The following is a 17,888-nucleotide window of genomic DNA, read 5'->3' as shown; positions in this document are numbered from 1 at the left end:
AGGAAAACAAGGCAGTCCTGTTGAGTTCTGGCCCTCACAGGTTTCACTGTGTTTCCACTCCTAGGTATATACCTGAGAGACTTGCAAGCAGGGACTCAAACAGACACTTGTACACCAATGTTCACTGCAGCACTGTTCCTAGTGGCCAAAAGGTAGAAACAACCCAAGTGTCCATTAACAGATCAATAGATAAACCAAGTGTCATCTGTCCATACAAGGGAATAACATTCAGCCATGAAAAGGGGTCAAGAGGCACCAGAAACATAAAGTGGATTTCAAAGACTCATGAAAAAAAAAGAACGTAAAATACCTCATTAATAATTTCTTTTTATATCGATTACGTGTTGAAAGAATACTATTTCAGATTTGTCAGGTTCAATGAGATTATTAGTGCTTAAATTAATTTCACCCATTCCTTTTTACTTTTTAAAATGTGACTTCCAGAAAATTTAAATTTACACATGTAGATAGCTTGTATTACATTTCTATTGGACGGTACCGTCCTGAGCTTTCTCGTTGTTAGCTGTTGTCAAGTCAGCTCCTGATGTACGGCGACCCTGTGTACAACGAACGCAACCCTGCCTGGTCCTACACCATCCCCATGATCGGATGGGATTGAACCGTTGTGATCCATAGGGTTTTCACTGGCTGATTTTTGGAAGTAGATCACCAGCCCTTTCTTCCTAGTCCATCTTAGTCTGGAAGCTCCACTGAGACCTGTTCAGCATCACGGTAACATGCAAGCCTCCACTGACAGACAGGTTGTGGCTGCCATGAGGTGCACTGGCTGGGAATGAACCTGGGTCTCCTGCATAGAAGTCAAGAATTCTACCACTGAACCATCAAGGTCCCCCCATCCTAAGCTTAACCCTTCAGAAAATGGCTATGTGGTCTGGGGTCTTAAACGCTAGCAAGTGGCCATCTAAGATGCATCAATTGGTCTCAACCCACCTGGATCAAAGGAGAATGAAGAACACCAAAGACACAGGGCAATTATGAGCCCAAGAGACAGAAAGGGCCACATAAACCAGAGACTACATCAGCCTGAGACCAGAAGAACTAGATGGTGCCCAGCTACAACCGATGACTGCCCTGACAGGGAACACAACAGAGAACCCCTGAGGGAGCAGGAGAGTAGTGGGATGCAGACTCCAAATTCTCATAAAAAGACCAGACTTAATGGTCTGACTGAGGCTAGAAGGACCCCGGAGATCATGGTCCCCAGACCTTCTGTCAGCCCAAGACAGGAACCATTCCCAAAGCCAACTCTTCGGACAGGGATTGGACTGGACTATGGGACAGACAATGATACTGGTGAAGAGGGAGCTCCTTGGATCAAGTAGACACATGAGGCTATGTGGGCAGCACCCTTCTGGAGGGGAGGTGAGAGGGCAGAGGGGGTCAGATGCTGGCCGAATGGACATGAAAAGAGAGTGGAGAGATGGAGTGTGCGGTCTCATTAGCGGGAGAGCAACTAGGAGTATATAGCAAGGTGTATGTAAGCAGAGAGACTAGCTTGATTTGTAAACCTTCACTTAAAGCACAATAAAAATTTGAAAAAAAAGAAAATGGCCATGTGATCAGCTGTCCCTCTCTCATGACTAAGCTGCTCCTCCAAAGCCCAGCATTTTTTCACAGACCCTCGAGCACCCCCTTTGCAGGGGATGCACCCCCATTTTTCATCCCCACAGCGGGACACCAATCACAGTGCTGAGCGCAGATGCTGAGGAAGCAACACTGTGTCATTCAGGCCCCCCCTCAGAGCAGGCTGTCCCCCGCCACACTCACCACCCATACCAGAGCCAGGTGACTGCACCCCTAAACCCTCAGTCCACCCCAGGCCTCTGCCAAGCACCTGCCCAAAGTGGTACCTGACCCTCGGTCTGACTAACTGGGGGCTCCACCTTCTCCCAGGGACCCCTCTGCCCAATTCCTGTTCCGGTAACAGGTGGGAGGCATGTTTTTGTCCTTGTGGTGTTCCCATAGCTTCCCGTCCAAAATAAAAATAACCATGACAGGCATGCCTGGCATCTGCCCAGTGTCTCCACCAGGAGAGGAGGCCTCCCCGAGCGAACCCTTCGGGAGCTGGCCTGACTCAGGATGCCGATTAGATGCCAGATACCGTCCTCTCAGGTTGTGCACCCTGGGCTGTTACTGAGAAGCCGGCAGGGGTGCGGCCGAGGCAAAGCAAAGCTCCCCCTTCACATGGCAATGGGATCAAATTTATGAAAAGTGTTTACTATCACATTGCCGTATTTCATTTTTTGAAAAATCACATGCAAGTATTTATTATATTTTTCAAGAAAGTAAAATGTTAAATAATAATAGGTAACGAAGGTAACTGGGGCCGGAGGGGTCTAGAACTCCCCAGGCTCAGGCCTACTTTGATAACAGAATTTTTAAGCCAAATGTCTAGTGAATTTTCTCTTGTGATTCAGCTTTGAAGTCCAGTCTCTGGCAGTATGCAATTGGTTGCCTCCTTAACATTTCCGATGGAAGAAATTCAAATTTTGCCCCTACCAGAGTCCAGTTCTGTGAAGGCCCTTGGGAAGGTGTGGGGTGGGTATGTGTATGTGCGTCTCTGTGCCTGTGTGTCTGTGTACACCCACCCTGAGATGTCCACCTTTGCCTGCCAGGGCAGGTCCATCCCCCTGGCTATGGCTACTCTGCCTGCCTGGTGTCTCCTGAGGCTCAGTGGGTCAGAGGCTCTGGTGCTGGGCCCTCTGCCCCCATGGACAGGCAGAGGGACAGGCAATAACAGAGCACACTGGCTTCACGAAATCATCATATTCCAGATCTGTACTCTTCATTTTTTCCCATTTATTCTCTCAGTTACTGTCAGGGATTGAATTGTCCCCCCAAAATATGTGTCAACTTGGCTAGGCCATGATTCCCAGTATTGTGTGATTGTCCATCATTTTGTCATCCGATGTGATTTTCCTGTGTGTTGTAAATCCTCCCTCTACGATGTTAATGAGGCAGGATTAAAGCCAGTTATGTTAATGAGGCAAGACTCAATTTACAAGATTAGACTGTATCTTGAATCAATCTCTTTTGAGATACACAAGAGAAGCAAGCAGAGAGACATGGGGACTTCACACCACCAAGAAAGTAAAACATGTCCTTTGGACCCAGGATCCCTGCACTGAGAAGCTCCTAGCTCAGGGGAAGATTGATGACAAGGACCTTTCCCCAGAGTCCACAGAGAAAGCCTTCCCCTGGAGCTGGCACCCTGAATTCGGACTTCTAGCCTACTAAACTATGAGAGAACAAATTTCTCTTTGTTAAAACCATCCACTTGTGGTATTTCTGTTATACCAACACTAGATAACTAAGACAGTTACGGAGAGAGGCATTCTGAAGTCTCCCACTATGATTGTGGATACATTTCTCTCTTTATTTTTTGTTCACTTTTAAAAGTATTATTTTTTTTTCAAGCATATAATGCAGTGGTGTTTAGTATATTCACAAAATTGTGCAACCATCCAAAAAAAAAAAAAACCAAACCAGTTGCCATCAAGTCAGCTGTGATTCATGGGGACCCCATGTGTGTCAGAGTAAAACTGTGTCCAGAGGGTTTTCAGTGGCGGATTTTTAGGAAGTAGATCACCAGGCTTTTCTTCTGAGGTACCTCTGGGTAGACTCAAACCAACGACCTTTCATTTAGCAGCCAAGCTCATTAACTGTTTATGCCACCCTGGGGTTTCAGAAAACAATGTCTCGTAACAATAATAATAACAAGTAAAATATAATAAAAATTAAAATAACAATAGAACACCTGCAAAGTGTTGTCCACGTACTAGCTACTATTCTAAACAGTCTACATGTATGAAGTCATTTACTCCTCATGACAGCCTTATGAGATGGGAGCAACTGAGGCACACAGAGGCTGAGTGACTTGATCAAGGTCACGCAGTAGGCGGAGTCAAGATTCGGACCTTAGCTGTCCGGCTCTAGAGCCAGTGTTTATAACCACTAAAACTGTTTTTTTTTTTTTTAATTGCACTAATTTGTGGGGATTGCGGCGATGGCGCAGGACCGTACCCCGAGTGCTATGAGTTGAAGCCGACTCAAAGGCGCCTAGCAACAACATAACAATCACAGTTCAACAAAGAAAACCCATGGAAAAGGTAATTCCAGCACCAGAGCAAACTTCTCCTTTTTTTCTTGGTCCCTACAGTCCTTCTCAGTGCATATACTTTATTCTCAGGGTTGTAACCACAAGGCCTGAACTTCAGGTGCTCTAAGCAGGTCCACCCCTCAGCCCACCAGCTTGTACGGGGGCTCAAGGAGTTTTCCTCAGAATCCAGAAATGGGTTCGAAATGTCTTGGGGGAACACTGCAAGAGGCAACCTACACTGAGGAAGGAAGCCTGTTGTAGGGAACAGACCTGACACAGCCCCACAGCCAGGAGGGCTTGACATGTGGAAAGTTTTGGAAAACCATCAGCAGGATGAAAGACAGCTAAGGGGCTCCAGTGCTATACCAATGTGGGTTGTCATCCTGAGTTGGTCACTTTCACACACGTGCCTGTGACAAGTGCCTCAGATCTCCTGTTACACTTGGAACGAAATCCAAACGTGGCCTCTAAGGGGCTCCCTGATCTGACCCCTGCTGACCCCTCTGACCTCATCTTCAACCCCCCTCTGCCTCAATCATCATCTCCACTCACACAGGTCTTCTTGATTTTCCTCAAACACACCCAGCTCACTTGTGCCTCAGGGCCTTTGCAATCACTGTCCTCCTATAAGACATGTACATGGCTGACTCCATCACTCTGGCAGACCTCAGGGCTCAGACGCGACCTCCTGAGAGGCCTTCCCCGACCACTGTATCTAAAGAAGCACCCCACCAAGTCACAATCATATCTCTTCATTTTATTTCCTCCACAGCACTGGTCGCCATCTGGAATGATCAAATCTGTATTGCCACGAGCAGCTATCTAATATGCATCAATTGCTCCCATCCCACTTAGAGCAAAGGAGAGTGAAGAAAACCAAAGACACAAGGAAAATATTAGCCCAAGAGACTAAATGATCACATGAACCAGAGACTCCACCAGCCTTAGACCAGGAGAACTAGATGGTACCCGGCTATCACCAATGACCACCCTGACAAGGAACGCAACAGAGAGACCCAGATATAGCAGAAGAAAAGTGTGGATCAGGACTCAAATTCACGTAAAAAAGATCAGATTTAACAGTCTGACAGAGACTGGAAGAACACCCAAAACTATGGCCCCTGTTAACCCAGAACTGAAACCATTCCCAAAGCCCACTCTTCTGACAAAGATTACACAAGACTATAAAACTAAAAATACACGTGAGGAGATACACGAGACCAAATGGGTGGCTCCTGTCCAGAGGCAGGATAAGAAGGCAGGAAAGGCCAGAAACTGGTCAAATGGACACAGGGAACCCAGGGTGGAAAGGGGGAGTGTGCTGTCACATTATGGGGATTGCAACTAGTGTCACAAAACAGCATGTGTATACATTTTTGTATGAGAAATTAACTTGAGCTGTAAACTTTCACCTAAAGCACAATAAAAAAAAAAATCTTTATCATCCACCTCCACCCACTAGATCATAAGCTTCATAAGCGCAGGATCTTTGCCTTGTCCACAGCTTAACCCCAGCGCCGAAGACAGCACGGCGTATGGTGAGGGAATCTGTATCGGTCTGTTGAATGGAACTCTTAGTTTCCTCATCTGTCAACTGGGGCTAAAAAAGTCAACTCTAGCAGAGTTATGGCCTGAACCAGCATGACAACATAAGACTGAAGGCTGAGGAAGGTAGAAAGCCTCACGTGAATGTTGTGAGGTGGTTATCATCATTACTATGATTAGCGATGATGGGGCTGATGCCAGTTGTTGTCGTTAGTTGCCGTCGAGTCAATTCCAACTCATGGCGCCCCCATGTGTGCAGAGTGCAACTGCTCCACGGGGTTTTCAAGACTGTGACCTTTCAGAAGCAGATCTCCAGGCCTTTCTTCCAAGGTGCCTCTGGGTGGGTTCAAACCACCAACCTTTCAGCCGTTAGCTGCGCGCTTAACTGCGCCATCCAGGACTTCCTTGGGTGATGCCAGCAGCAGCCTTGTCCTTCCTTACCTTCATGCTTCTGGAACTCCTCGTCGGAGATGCTGACGTCCTTATGGGAGAGGTTGGTCAAGAGCTGTTTGTTCTCCTCCTGCAGCTGGGCTATCTGAGAGAGGAGGTCCTGTGCCTCCCCTCGCCACACGTCCTCCACAAGCTCGAGCTCCTGCCAAGGCAAGCACAGTGTGGGTGACAGCCTGTCCAGGGCAGCAGCCTCGCCCACCACCCCTCTTCCCCATGAGAACTAGGCATGGGGCAGGTGGGCAGACAAGGCCACCACCAGCCCATATGGCACCTCTGAGAAAAACAGAAGGTGTTCTTCCTTTGGGCCAAAACCTGTTGCCATCAAGTCAATGCCACCTCACAGCAACCCTGTCAGACAGAGTAGAACTGCCCAACTGGGTTTCCAAGGAGCAGCTGGTGGATTCAAACTGCCAACCTTTCAGTTAGCAGATGAGCTTTTAATCACTGCATCACCAGGGCTCCTCTGGGCAGATACCTGCACTTACACTGTTGGGACCTGGCCTGGTTAGGGCTGCCCCACAAGTAACCACAAAGCCAGCACCACACCTTTTAACTACCTTAAGAGGAGAGAGAATGGGTAGGCAGCCCCAGGTATAATCATGTCCCCTGATCTTCGGGCAGGTACCCTCAGTGAGGGTAAACCTCTCTCCAGGGTAGAAACAGGCTGCAAAGACCTAGGGAATGTTCGAGGCTGTCGGGGCTCCCTGGCTCTCCAAGGGGTCTTGAGTAACTCACTTAACCTCTCTGAGCTTCCGTTTCCCTCAGTTGAAGAACGATAATATAAAGGCTCACAGGGTTGATGTGATGATAAACAACAACAGTCTATTGTAAGCATTTTGTGGATGGCTATGATATAAAAGACAAGCAATAACAAGTGTCGGCGAGAAAATGGGAAACTGGAACTCTCACACGTCACTGGTGGGAACGTAAAACCGTGACACCACTTTGGAAAACAGCCTGGCAATGCTTCAAAAAGTTAAACATAGAATCACCATATGACCCAGTAAATTCTACGCCTAGGTACATACATATCCAGAAAACCCAGTGCCGTCGAGTCGATTCCGACTCATAGCGACCCTATAGGACAGAGTAGAACTGCCCCACAGAGTTTCCCCAAGAAAAATGAAAACAGGTGTCCACACAGAAACAAGTATATCAGTATTCACAGCAGCATGCTTCGTAACAGCCCAAAAGTGGAAAAGCCCAAATACCTATCAACTGATAAATGGTTAAATAAAATGCGGTCTATCCCTACAATGGAATATTACTCAGCCATAAAAAGGAATGAAGTCCTGATACATGCTACAACACGGATGAACCTTGGAAACATTATGCTGAGTGAAAGAAGCCAGACCCAAAAGGCACATATTGTACAATCCTGTTTACATGAAATACCCAGAGCAGGTAAATCCATAGGGGCAGAAAAATCAGTGGTTGCCAGGGACTGGAGGGTCAGGGGGAGAGGGGGTGGCTGCTAAGGGTAAGGGATTTTTTCTTCCCATAGTGATGAAAATGTTCTAGAAGTGATAGTGGTGATGGCTGCACAGCTCCGTGAACAACTAAAAATCACTGAATTGTACAGTTCACACGGGTGAATTGTACAGTATGCGAATTATATCCAACGCAGGTACAAGTACGGTAAGTATTGTAACAATTTTGATACGACAGCAAAGTGTTTCGTAAAACCATAAACTCCTCGCGGAAACATTAGCACTGCTGCTCGAGCAGTGTAGTAGGTTAAAGCCTGTTGACGTGAACTTGTTTCCTGTTTTTTCTGCTTACTAGCTGATGGCTGATCTTGGGCAAGTTCTTCAACCTTTTCCTCACAAATGAGGAAAATAGTGTAGTATCTACCCCCAGGGGTTGCTGTGAGGATTAAATGGTTCATACTTGTAAAGCGCTTGGCACAGTGCTTGGCACCCAGGAAGCCCTAAGGACATGTTTGCTGATCTCTTCCCCCCTACGCACCTGGGCCGGATGGTCAGCATCACCCTCCATCATCTTTTAAATAAGTTCCTAAATCCCCCCTTGTTTGTCAGGAAGCCGGCTGCACTGGGGAAACCAAAGGTAATAACTAAGTATCCTCGCAGCTGGTTCCAGGGCACCAGGGAAGGGTGCTGAAGGGCAGGAGTGATGGCGAAGTGGTGGTGGGATGCTGGCCTGGGCGTGCAGCCTTCCCTGCACAGATGTGGGCTGGAAGCAGAGTCAGGCATTTCCTGCTCTGTCCTTCCTGCTCCCACCTGGCACAGGCTGAGCACGCAGAGGGTGCAGCGAGGATCGGTCAGGTATAACCCACTGTGGCTGGCAGAATAATGGCCCCCAAAGATGTCCACGTCCTAATCCCCAGAACCTGCAAATATGTTACCCTTCACAGCAGGAGGGGCTTTGCAGATGTGATTATGGTAAAGACTTTTTTTTTTTAATAACTTTTATTGTGCTTTAAGTGAAAGTTTACAAATCAAGTCAGTCTCTCACATAGAAACTTATATACACCTTGCTATACACTCCCAATTACTCTCCCCCTAATGAGCTAGCCCGCTCTCTCCTTCCACTCTCTTTTTGCGTCCATTTCACCAGCTTCTAACCCCTCTACCCTCTCATCTCCCCTCCAAGCAGGAGATGCCAACATACTCTCAAGTGTCCACCTGATCCAAGAAGCTCACTCCTCACCAGCGTCCCTCTCCAACCCATTGTCCAGTCCAATCCATGTCTGAAGAGTTGGCTTCAGGAATGGTTCCTGTCCGGGGCCAACAGAAGGTCTGGGGGCCATGACCGCCAGGGTCCTTCTAGTCTCAGTCAGACCATTAAGTCTGGTCTTATGAGAATTTGGGATCTGCATCCCACTGCTCTCCTGCTCCCTCAGGGGCTCTCTGTTGTGTTCCCTGTCAGGGCAGTCATTGGTTGTAGCCGGGCACCATCTAGTTCTTCTGGTCTCAGGATGATGTACTCGCTGGTTCATGTGGCCCTTTCTGTCTCTTGGGCTCGTAATCACCTTGTGTCCTTGGTGTTCTTCATTCTCCTTTGATCCACGTGGGTTGAGACCAATTGGTGCATCTTAGATGGCTGCTTGCCAGCGTTTAAGACCCCAGACGCCACTCTTCAAAGTGGGATGCAGAATGTTTGGTGCCAATTGACTTAGATGTCCCCTGAAATCATGGTCCCCAAACCCCTGCCCCTGCTACACTGGCCTTCGAAGCCTTCGGTTTATTCAGGAAACTTCTTTGCTTTTGGTTTAGTCCCTTTGTGCTGACCTCCCCTGTATTATGTGTTGTCTTTCCCTTCACCTAAAGTAGTTCTTATCTACCAACTAATTAGTGAATACCCACTCCCACCCTCCCTCCCCTCATAACTATGGTAAAGATTTTGAGATGGGAGGTTATCCTGGATTATGCAGGTGGGTCCAATGTAATCACAAGGGTCTTTATAAGGTAAAAGGGATGCAGGAGATTCAGAGCAGGAGATGCCAAGACAGAAGCAGAGATCAGAGTTAGAGATTTGAAGATGCTATGATGCTGGCTTTGAAGACGGAGGAAGGGGCTAAGGAATGCAGACAGCCTCGAGGAGTTAGAAAAGGCAAGGAAACAGATTCTCCCCTATAGTCCTCGGAAGGAACGCGACGCTGTCAGCACCTTGATTCGAGACCCATTTCGAACTTCTGACCTCTAGAACTGTAAGATAATACATCTGTGTTGTTTTGAGCCTAAGTTTGTAGTCACTTGTTACAGGAGACTCATACTGCGTTCCACTATCGGTTCTCTTTTCCTCCTCCCAGTGAACTGAAGTTAATGCTGGTGGAACTGGTTACCGCCTCAGAGCTGACCATGGAGAATTTAACCCTGTCTCCACGCCAGCTACAAAGGCTCTTCCAGGAAGCTGGCCCTCACTGACCATCTCCTTTGCCTTTTTTCAGCACCAGTAGTCCTCAAATGCCTCACCTTGGCCAACAAGGCCCAGCATGATCAGACCCCTGGTATCTCCCACACCCCTTCCTCACTCACTCTGCTCCAGCCACACTGGCCTTGTGTTCCTTGAACATACCAAGCGCATCCCTACCCCAGGGCCTTTGTGCTTGCTGTGTGCCTCCTGCCTCCAGTGCTCCTCCCCCAGAGCTCTCCATAGCTGGCTCTTCCGTTTCATTCAGACCACAGCTCAGCTGTCAATTTCCTGGTTACCTCATCTAGCAGGTTGCTGATCTCTTTCATATCTCCTTGTTTTATTTCTTTATGGCACTTACCCTAAGCTGAAATTTTTTTAAACTAAAAAAAAAAGAAAACAAACTATCTCCTCACACAGGACTTGCATTGTTTCACAGGGGAAGCCACAAGCCATGAGTACCTATGAGCACTTGAAATGTGGCTGATCTTAACTGAGACCTGTGGTAAGGGTTAAATACCTACCGGATGACAAAGAATTAGTATGAAGAAAAGAATGCAAGATATGTGAATAGTAGGAAACTAGAACTGAATGATGTCTGGTTACTTATTACTGAACATTTTGATCCAAGAGTCTATAGAAGAATCCTGATCAAAAGGGGGAAAATGCAGAACAGAATTTCAAATGCTCACAAACTCCAGACTTTCGGAAGCCACAGAGGCTGGATGAAGCCCTGAAGCTATTGCCCTGAGATAATCTTTAAACCTTCAACCAAAAATATCCCCTGAAGTCTTCTTAAAACCAAACAATAGTTTAGCTTACCTAATTAACGATGTCTGCCGTGAGTATCATGGTCTTTTAACAACTATCTCTACGGGATCAGTTTGACAACAGCAACCCAAAAGATCAGATAGGAACCTCAGGGAACAGTGAGTCGGCGTTAATGGAGGAGGAACAACTCAGAAAAGGCAGGCAAAAATGGTCGCACAACTTGCAAAATATACTCAGTGTCAACGAACTGCACAAGCAGAAGCTGCTGAATTGGTGTGTTTGCTGCGTATATTCTCAACAGCTACAAATTACAAAACAAGCCATGAGTGCTTTTTTACACTGATTACACGTTCAAAAATCCACCAGGCTTTTTTTTTTTTTAACATGTTCAAATGATAACATTTTGGATATGCTGGGATCCATAAGATGTATTATTAAAACTAATCTCACCTGTTTCTTTTTATTAACATGGCAAGCCACCTTATATTTCCATTGGACGGCACTGCACTCGAAGTTCAGCTCCGTGAGAGCAGAGACCTTGTCTGTCTTGGTCACTGATGTCTCCCCAGGGCCCAGAACAGTGCCTGGCATGTAGTAAATGCTCAGTAAACATGTCTGCTGAATGAATGAACGAACAGTATATGCTGTTTACATGCTATCCCATCTACCTGCACGGCCACTGTTCTCTAACGTCTGTCTGTGTGCCTTTCCTGTCTTCCCGTTCTCCGCCTGCTGCCTGTGGTGAGGACCCAGCTTTCCCACTCTGTGCATTGCCCACGCCACCTCTCTGCATGCTGTAGCCCATCAAGGCTGCCACAGACGGGACGCCGCGGCAGAGCATGGCATCGTTGTGGTCTGGGTCTGAGGGATGAGCAGAACTGAGTCTGGAGTTTTGTCCAGAGTGGAGTTGGTGGAAAGCAGGGTGCGTGCTTTGCTGGAGCCATATTTGTTCTCCACAAAAAAAGGCCCGAGACATGCTAAGATGATCTTTGTGGAAATACCAGCTTGAAGGGCCTCTGAGGTTGCAGAAAAAAACTCAGGGGAATCTGTTTCTCTCTTCCTCCCTTACCTCCAAGAATACGGAAATAAGGGGGACCAGGGCTAGGGTTGGGGGCCCTGGTGGTGCAGTGGTTAAGCATTTGGCTGCTAACCAAAAGGTTGGCAGTTCGAATCCACCAGCTGCTCCTTTGAAATGCTATGGGGCAATTCTACTCCGTCCTTAGGATCACTATGAGTTGGAATCCACTTGACAGCAATGGGTTGGGTTTGGTTTTTTGGGGTAGGGTGGAGCCCTTGGGTGGCAAAAACAATTACATGCTTGGCTACTAACCAAAAGGTTATCAGTTCAAATCCACCCAAAGGCACCTTGGGAGAAAGGCCTGGTGATCTAATTCGAAAAATCAGCCATGAAAACCCTATGGAGCACAGCTCTACTCTGACACACACGGGGTCACCATGAGTCAGAGTTGACTCGATGGCAACTGGTTGGGGTTTTGGTTTGGGGCTGGGGTGGGAAAGGAAGGATACTGTCCTCCAGTTTATGAGCTTGCCCTCAGTGTTCACAAACAAGCCCTGGCGCTGAGCGCAGGGTGTCTACTTCCTGGCCGAGAGCATTCCAGAAGCAACAAGTGCAGCTGGCTGGGGGACTCCATCCGAGTCCAGGCCCAGGGTCCTCTGATGGCTCCAAGAGCTGCCTCCCAGCCTGGCCACAGCTGAACAAAGCAAAACCAGGTGGGGACACAGGTGCCAGGACTTGCTGTGCGACCTGGGCTCAGCCCCTTAGACCGTTCTCCAGCTGTCACAAGGAGCAGCTGCATATGAGAGTTTCAGAGGTCCCTTCACTCCCGGACCCTCGAGGAGAGATGGTGAGAGGGACTGTCAAGCTGGGGTAGCAGTTGAGATGCATGGGGTAGGCAGCAGGGGATCTCTAATACCAGCCTATGAGCACCTCAGTGACACCTTCTCCAGGCATCAAAATAATACAGTAAAACCTGCGACAGCCTACGAAGTATTACTGTATTATCATTCTCATTTTACAGCTGAGGGAACAGCGGCACAGTGAAGCTGGCTGACTTGACCAGGATCACACGGCCTGAGAACCGGTGGGGGTTTGCAACCAAGCTGTTTATCTCCAAAGACCCTGCTCCCAGAAGCCTCCCATTAATTACATGCCTGGAGCATTTTCAAGCTCCCAGTGTGACCTTGAAAATGTTGTCTAACTCTTGGGAGCTTTAGCTTCTTTCCTGACCCCAAGGAACAAGGACCTAGGAGGACAAGCCCCTCAGCAAACACCGCAACCTTGACTACCTATAGATCTACCCTCAGTTAATGTTGCATCCACAGCCCTGGCAATTTTCCTTGAAAAACTGCTGATCCATCAAAGTACACAATAGGTGATGGCCTGCCAGGGAGGTTCAGAGAGGTCAACTCCATTTCCTGAGGCCACACAGCAAGCCAGAGCCAGATCAGGCACCTAGATCCCCTGCAAGGAAAGGCATTTTCCTCCTATTTTCAGGATCTACCAGGAGCTTCCCTGGAGTGAGGCTGAGGCCGGAAACCACAAGTCCCCTACTTCCTTTTCCCCAGACACCTCGTCTGGACATTGGGCCCAGGGACTCATGAGGCCAGGGACCAGGTCTCCCAGGGCACAGATTTAGCCTTAAAGCTGCTCTATGTCAGCCCCTTCCCCTGATTCAAACCGGCTGTGGAGGAGGCACTAGAATTACCTCCACTGGGGCTGGGACTCCCTTGCCCCCAAATTGGGACAAATCCCTCCCCCCACTTTGACTCTCAAGGAGCCCTGGTGGCACAGTGGTTAAGCACCTGGCTGCCAGGTGAAAGGTCAGTGGTTTGAACCCACCAGCCGCTGCGTGGGAGAAAGATGCGGCCGTCTGCTTCCGTAAAGATTTACAGCCTTGGAAACCCTACGGGGCACTTCTATTCTGTCTTACAGGCTTGCTATGAATTGGAATCAACTCCACGGCAGTGTTTTTTCCTTCTAACTCTGACCCTCGGTCTCCTCATCTGTAAAATGAAGATAATAGACTACTGTGAGAATTAAAAATAAGATCAAGAACGGTAAAGCCACAAGGCACAGATTAAAAAACTAGAAAGAACTGGAGAAGAAAGTTGCAAATCTGAACCCAAAGCTTGGGGGTCAGTAAGCTCAGTGGCTGGAGTTCACACCTCCTTTGGTTTGGGGGATTCTGGAATGGGATAAAGAAAAGGGACTTGGAGTCACCTCTTCTTGGCTAACACATGGACTGATTTCATTTCTGGAAAAGAATAATAATAACCAAGCACTTTACATATATCATCCCAATTAACTCTTAAACCCTGAGGTGAGTCCCACCATTTGACAGATGAGGAAAGAAAGCACAGAGATGTTAAGTAATTTGCCCAAGGGCAGACAGCTAGTAAATAACAAAGATGGGACTGGAACTCAAGTCTGACTCAGGAGTACATTATCATACGTGTGGCATATGCCAGGGGCTTCCTCCCCTCGCTCTCTCGCGCAGTCGGGTCTCCTCTAGTCCCTATATACACACGTGTGCACACTCACCGTGGCCCGAAGCCGGAGGGCCCTTGGGTCCCGGCGGTCCCATTGCGAGGATGGGCAGACCGAGGCCGCTAGCAACCCACCTTCTGGTGCTTGCGCTCCTTCTCGATGCGGTCCATCCTTTCCAGGCGCAGACGGTCCAGCTCCAAACGCAGCTCGTCCATTTCGGGAGCGACGTGGTGGCGGCTGACCAGCACCTCCAAAATCTCCAGTACGCGCACGACCTTGGGCATGAGGCGCGCGATGGCCTCGCAGCCGTGCTGGTCGATGACCCGCTCGAACTCGTGGCCCACGAGCGACGCGATATCGTACACGTCCATGACGGTCAGCTCCGCCACGTTCTTCTCCAGGGCCGACTCGGCCGCCGGCGACGACCCCCGGCCCTCCTCCATGGCCCGCTCCCGGCCTCTCCCCCGCCAACTAGTGTAACTCCCAAACTTGCCGCTGTCGGGCAGCGCCGGCCGGGCCCACGCTTCGCCGCCCACCGCCCGCGCTCAGCCTGCCCTCGGGCAAGGGCGCACCGCGCGGCCGGCCGGCGTGGGCATGAGCGCGGCCGGGGCCGGGAGGTCGGCGCCGGGCTAAGGTCTCGGCGCCGGCCGGGAGCCTGGCTCCTGGTGGGAGGAGGAGGAGGACCGGGAGGCGGCGGTGAGGAAGGCGCGCGTGCGCAGGCCCGCGGCGCCTCCCAAGTTGGGAATCCGACTGGGGCGTAATGGAGGCGCGGGGGCCGGCCAGGGAGAGGGCCCGCTGCTCTCGGAAACAGTCCCCGCCCGAGGGTCGCCCCACGCCCGAGGCCTGGGAGGGAGAGCAGCGGTGGCAGCTCCGGGAAACTTTGGCAGCGGCGAGGCCGAGTGGCCGGCTCCGCCCGCAGAGATGCCGTGCGCCCCGCCCCGACTCCGGCCTGGAGAGGGGCGCGCCCGGCTTCCGCCGCCCGGGGGCGCCCTGGGGCGCGGCTGCGGCCCCCAAAACGCCTCCCGGCCTCCGCCAGAGCTTCCCGCCCACGCCCCCCGCCCGTTTCTCAGACCCGGGCCCCTCCTATCCCGCCGCCGGGGAGGGGTCGGGGCTTCTCCGGGGGGAGGGTCGGGGTAGGGCGCTTGTCCATCAGATCGCCCCCTGGACCGGTGCCCAGCGTCGGGGGCGGACCCTGCGTTGAAGAGGAAAGCAATGGGGTGAGGCAGAGTCTGGGATGGGGCTTATCCTGGGGAGGAAAGTGAAGTCCCCGGGCCGCCAGACCACTCCCTCGCTTCGGTCACCAGGCAGACTTGGGGGCCTCACGCCCTGCGCTCCAGCAGAGGCGCCCTGGAGAGGGGATTCTAGAAGGGGCGTGGGGTCCTCTGTGTCCGGAGGCCGCCGGGCTGCCGTGCCCGCAGACCCACGGCCATTAACAACTCCTTGTGACATAAACACCACTTCACAGTGGAGGCGAAGCGGGTTTGGATGTAGGCAGCACGCCGAGTTTTCTCACGTTCCCACCCCGCCCCGTCCTTTTGACCTGGCTTTTTTTTAATCCACTTGACCATCAGAGCCCCCCGCCCCAGGAGAGCCTGTCCTGAACTCATTCTCCTCACACCGCATGGGTGAGGGAGCCTCCTCCGTGCCACTACAGCCCTCTGCCTTCTCCCCTCCAATTGCTCTCAGCATCCTGAGTTTGCCTCACCCAGCAGACTGTGACCTTCCTTAGAGGAGCAACCTTGAGGCTCCTGCAGCCACAAAGCCCACCCCAACCTGGCACAAACTGGTCAAAATAAAAGGCAAAGATGTATTGAGCGTTTGGTCTTTGTTTAGTTAAAAAGATATATAGTGCTTAAAATTACAGGTATTGTTTTAGGGGGCCTTTTTTCTGGTGGCACATTGGTTAGGTGTTTGGCTGCTAACCAAAAGGTCAGCAGTTCGAATCTACCAAACACTCCTTGGAAATTCTATGAGGCAGTTGTAGTCTATCCCATAGGGTCCTTATGAGTCGAAATCAACATGACAGCAATGGGTTTGGTTTGGTTTATTCTCAGTGCTTTGCAAATACTACCGCATTTAATCGTTACAACAGCTGAACTTTGAGTGTGGTAAATGCAGAAATGAATAGTGCAACTGAGGGGCTTTGCTCTCAAGTCAGCAAATATTTGCTGAGAGTGGGCAAGGATCACAGAGCCACAGCTCCAGCCTGCAACCTGGGCCACAGGACAGCGGGGTGAAAGAAATGGGGGAGTGGAGGGAGATGGACCCCACATGGTGATCCTGAGAGCTTAGGAGAATGGTTACAACCCTGTCAAAATAGGGAGAGGCAGTTGAGCCCAGTGGTTCAGCTTTCACAGCCTCTCCAGATGGACCACACATGTGGCTTTGGCCAAGTCACTTCACCTCTCTGAGTCTCAGCTTCCCCTTCTGTAAAATGGAATGAGAATAATACCCACTTCAGAGGGTAACTGTGGTAATTAAATAAACATACGTGCCAAACCAACAAAGTACTATGGAAGAGTCAGCTATGATTATTAAAGATTTACTGTGTAGATGGAGATGGAGATGTCTAGTTAACAGCCAGACTTGTGGGACTGGAGTTCAGGAATAGAGAATAGGGTAATACTCTCATTGACAGTGATTTATTCAATAAATACTTAGCTCTTAATATATACCAGGTACTATGGTGAACTTGTAGGAAATGTCAGTATACAAGACAGACAGGGGTACTTCTACCCTGAGAAACAAACACTAAACAAGTAAAGCCAAAAAAAAAAAAAGAAGAAGAAACTAATTTCAGATAGCAGTCCTTGCGTGGCGCAAAGGGTTTATGTGCTCAGCTGCTAACTAGAAGGTTGGAGGTTGAAGTTTACCCAGAGGTACCTGGGAAGAAAACTCAGGTGATTTATTTCCAAAAAAGCAGCCATTGAAAACTCTGTGGAGCACAGTTCTACTCTGAAACACGTGGGGTTGCCGTGAGTCACAATCAACTTGTAGGCTACTGGTTTTCACCAAGACTCCCACAGCACACCTGTTTAAACTTAAGAAGGGAGTTCAGACGCTGAATAGGCAACAATGACAACACATGTCTTGTTGAGGAGGACATGCAAGTTTAGGCCAGAGCTGAATTGCTGGGGCCGATAGGAAGGGCATTAAAGGCTGCTGCACTGGAGGGCCTCTCTCTTTCTCCATTCCACATCCAGCACTCAACCTCCCCTATAAATAAACACAGAACAAATATTTGAAGACTATACATTTGCTGGAATATTTATGAATAAAATGATAGAATATCTAGGAACTGCTTTAAAATAATCCACTGGGAGGGCAGGATGGTTGGGATTACAGGTGAGAAGAAAACAGGCCATTCAGTTTATAATTGTTGAAACTGGGTGATGACTACATGGAAGTTCATTATGCGTAGTGAGTTCAAGGGAGTTTAGGACTGATTAAGGAAAAAGATACGCCCACGAGACAGCAGCATTGGGGCCTACACATTGACAACCAAACGGAGTGGTCCCTCACGGCAGGAGGTCTTCTAGAGGTGAGGAGCACAAGAAACCACCAGCAGGGAAGGAGGGCAAGGAAACTGCTGGAGAAGAGGAGAAAGGAGGTAGCTTGTAT

General features: G+C 49.5%; 1 protein-coding gene across 2 annotated transcripts in view; it reads right to left on the bottom strand.

Moving 5' to 3' along the window:
• Positions 1–14,821, bottom strand: part of RILPL1 (Rab interacting lysosomal protein like 1) — a 49,023-nt gene extending 34,202 nt beyond the window's left edge. The window contains exons 1-2 of one of the 2 annotated variants that reach the window (XM_023539209.2): positions 14,402–14,821; positions 6,107–6,257 (exon numbers count right to left, since the gene is read on the bottom strand). In XM_023539209.2, the coding sequence (XP_023394977.2) occupies positions 6,107–6,257; positions 14,402–14,710 (460 nt within the window). In that variant the 5' untranslated portion in view covers positions 14,711–14,821. The remainder of the gene's footprint in view (positions 1–6,106; positions 6,258–14,401) is intronic. The other variant, XM_003420283.3, reaches the window with a different exon arrangement.
• Positions 14,822–17,888: the final 3,067 nt, after the last annotated feature.

Source organism: Loxodonta africana, chromosome 19 (genome assembly GCF_030014295.1).
Source record: "Loxodonta africana isolate mLoxAfr1 chromosome 19, mLoxAfr1.hap2, whole genome shotgun sequence".
Taxonomy (NCBI): domain Eukaryota; kingdom Metazoa; phylum Chordata; class Mammalia; order Proboscidea; family Elephantidae; genus Loxodonta; species Loxodonta africana.
Note: the sequence above shows the minus strand (reverse complement) of the source record. Positions and strands in the feature narration are given on the sequence as shown.